At 37.1% G+C, this 2500-nt stretch overlaps 1 protein-coding gene across 1 annotated transcript in view; it reads left to right on the top strand.

The window, feature by feature from the left end:
• LOC138861059 (phenoloxidase-activating factor 1-like) overlaps positions 1–861 on the top strand; it is a 7365-nt gene extending 6504 nt beyond the window's left edge. Inside the window, exon 8 of the mRNA XM_070119807.1 lies at positions 142–861. Within this exon, the coding sequence (XP_069975908.1) occupies positions 142–351 (210 nt within the window). The 3' untranslated portion in view covers positions 352–861. The remainder of the gene's footprint in view (positions 1–141) is intronic.
• Positions 862–2500: the final 1639 nt, after the last annotated feature.

The following is a 2500-nucleotide window of genomic DNA, read 5'->3' as shown; positions in this document are numbered from 1 at the left end:
ACACACACACATGTGTGTGTGTGAGTGTGTATGTATCTACGCACGCATATATGTATAGCATGTAGGATATGTACATATGTGTATGTGTGTGTATACATCAAAAACTCTGCCGATTCATTCATTCGCCTCATCTCTCAACAGATCTGCTGGGGAGGGGAAGCCGGCAAGGACTCCTGCAACGGGGATTCCGGGGGTCCTCTGGTCATACATTCAGGACTCCAAAGAGAGATATCGATGCAAATTGGGATCGTATCCTATGGTCCTACGAGCTGTGGCCTGAAAGGAATCCCTGCCATCTATACTTCCGTCAGCCATTACAGACCATGGGTCGAAGATACTCTAAGACCATAGTGAAAGAAAACGGGAAGTGGATGTAAGAAAACGGGAAGAGGGAGTAAGAATGGAAAGAAGGAAAATAAACCAGGAAATAATAGAAGAAAGAAGACAAGGAAGATAGTAGTACAGTGAACCCTCGTTTTTCGCGGAGGTTACGTTCCAAAAAGAACCCCACGATAGGCGAAATCCGTGAAGTAGTAACCTATATTTTTTTAACAATTATTATACAATGAAATACTCTACAATACATTGAAACCAAAGAACAAAACCTTTTTACAGGCCCAAGCATTTAATAAATAAAATTACGGTATAAACGTTTTTTAAAAATAACTACTGTACTGTAATATAATTATTTCAATCATCAATACGAACTGAAGGCTTCATGGGTTTTAGAGAAAATTTGCAAACTTCCATTTGCCAAGCTGTTTTACGTACATGTACATTTTAAACCGTAACGTTATTGACACAGGTAGAGAAGAAGTGGAGAGACTGTTTAGCCAATCAGAATGCAGAACACAATGCAAATCCGTGAAGCAGTGAGAACGTGAACCGCGTTATAGCGAGGGTTCACTGTAAATGTAAAAAAAAAAAAAAAAAAAAAAAGGGGAAAAGAAAGGAAGGAAGGAAAGGGTAATAATCAGTGGAAGAGGACAATAACGCGGAAAAAAAAATGTCTAGGGTAACAAAAGTGCCTTTGATACGTATATATAAAGCTAAGGGAAAAAATAATTGTTCGGCTTTTTAAAATGGAACTAAACACCATAGCAAGCTAAGGAATGATATAATACTTATTCCATTTTCCCGATTTATTTTCCTTGATGTATTACCAGTAAAACGTCAACACCAGAACCCAAGAATGAATAGAAATACAACATATTAGTACTGTTTTCTTTCTCTCCTTTGAAGATCAACCATCATCCTAATTAGGATTCTGTTATATTCGTTTTGTTATATTCGTGCGAGAGCATAATTAATTTATAAATATGAACAGGTCTTTTTATAATGAATATACAAAGATCTTTAATCTCACGTAAATACAGCAATTATTCTTTAAGTATGATGTAAAATGAAGTTTTGTTCTGCCTCGACTGTAAAGCGTATGTGAGGCGGTATACCCTCACCTGTCACCTGTAAACTAGGTGGTCCATCATTTTGCCTCTGGGACTGCATGCGCTTGCAGTACATTGCACCTACTCGTAAGCTTTGCTGTTGCTTTTATCGTGTCGTTGATACAGTGGCACGTGGTAGACAAACGTCTGTTTAGGAATTGAATCTTTTGATGTCTTTCCCTCTAAAAAAAAAAAAAAAAAAAAAAAAAAAAAAAAAAAAAAAAAAATCTACTACTAAGCGGATAGTCGAAACGAAATTCGCTCCACAAAACTTTTGGCCGTGACTGAGCCGACAATCCATACATATATGCATATATACAGTCATATATGGAAACATACATACATGATACTTACATGCATACTATGTAGATGTATACGTATATAGATAGATAGATAGATAGGTAGGTAGGTAGATATACATACTACACATATATACATGTATACATTCATATATACATACATATATTTATACATACATAATACATTCATGCATTCATACATGCATACACGTTACATAGATGCGTAAATACATGTATATACACGACATACATACATAGATGCATACATAGATAGGAGTGCCACTTGCGTCTGACCTCTCACGGCGATAGGTCGTTCTCTCGTTTGTAACTCGCGGCGAGAATTTCAACTCGGGACCACGAGGGTATGTATGCATGTATGTATACATGTATTAATATGTGTGTGTGTGTGTGCGCGCGCGCGCATGTGTGTACCAAATATCACTAACGTCAAAAAGAATTTCCTGGAATCATCACAGTGAAACACAGCCCCCATGTATGACGATGACATCAATGTCCCAAAGAATAGGATATCACGGTTCTAAAGAATTTCCATTGTGTACCACAAGTCACCAACCGGATACTGGAGTAATGAAGACGTGTGCATTTAGGAAGAAATTGTTTACATTTTATTTCATGACATCTACCCTTTCTAATTCCACGCAAGTGCATAAGCGTACACGATAAGTCGAAAGAGAAAGTAGGAAAATTCTGGATCACTTTCGAAGAAGAGGAAGGTCATTTGAACTTAACTCGAAA

Source organism: Penaeus vannamei, unplaced genomic scaffold (genome assembly GCF_042767895.1).
Source record: "Penaeus vannamei isolate JL-2024 unplaced genomic scaffold, ASM4276789v1 unanchor747, whole genome shotgun sequence".
Taxonomy (NCBI): Eukaryota; Metazoa; Arthropoda; class Malacostraca; order Decapoda; family Penaeidae; genus Penaeus; species Penaeus vannamei.
The sequence above is the reverse complement of the archived record's forward strand: the minus strand, read 5'-3'. Positions and strand labels throughout refer to the sequence as shown.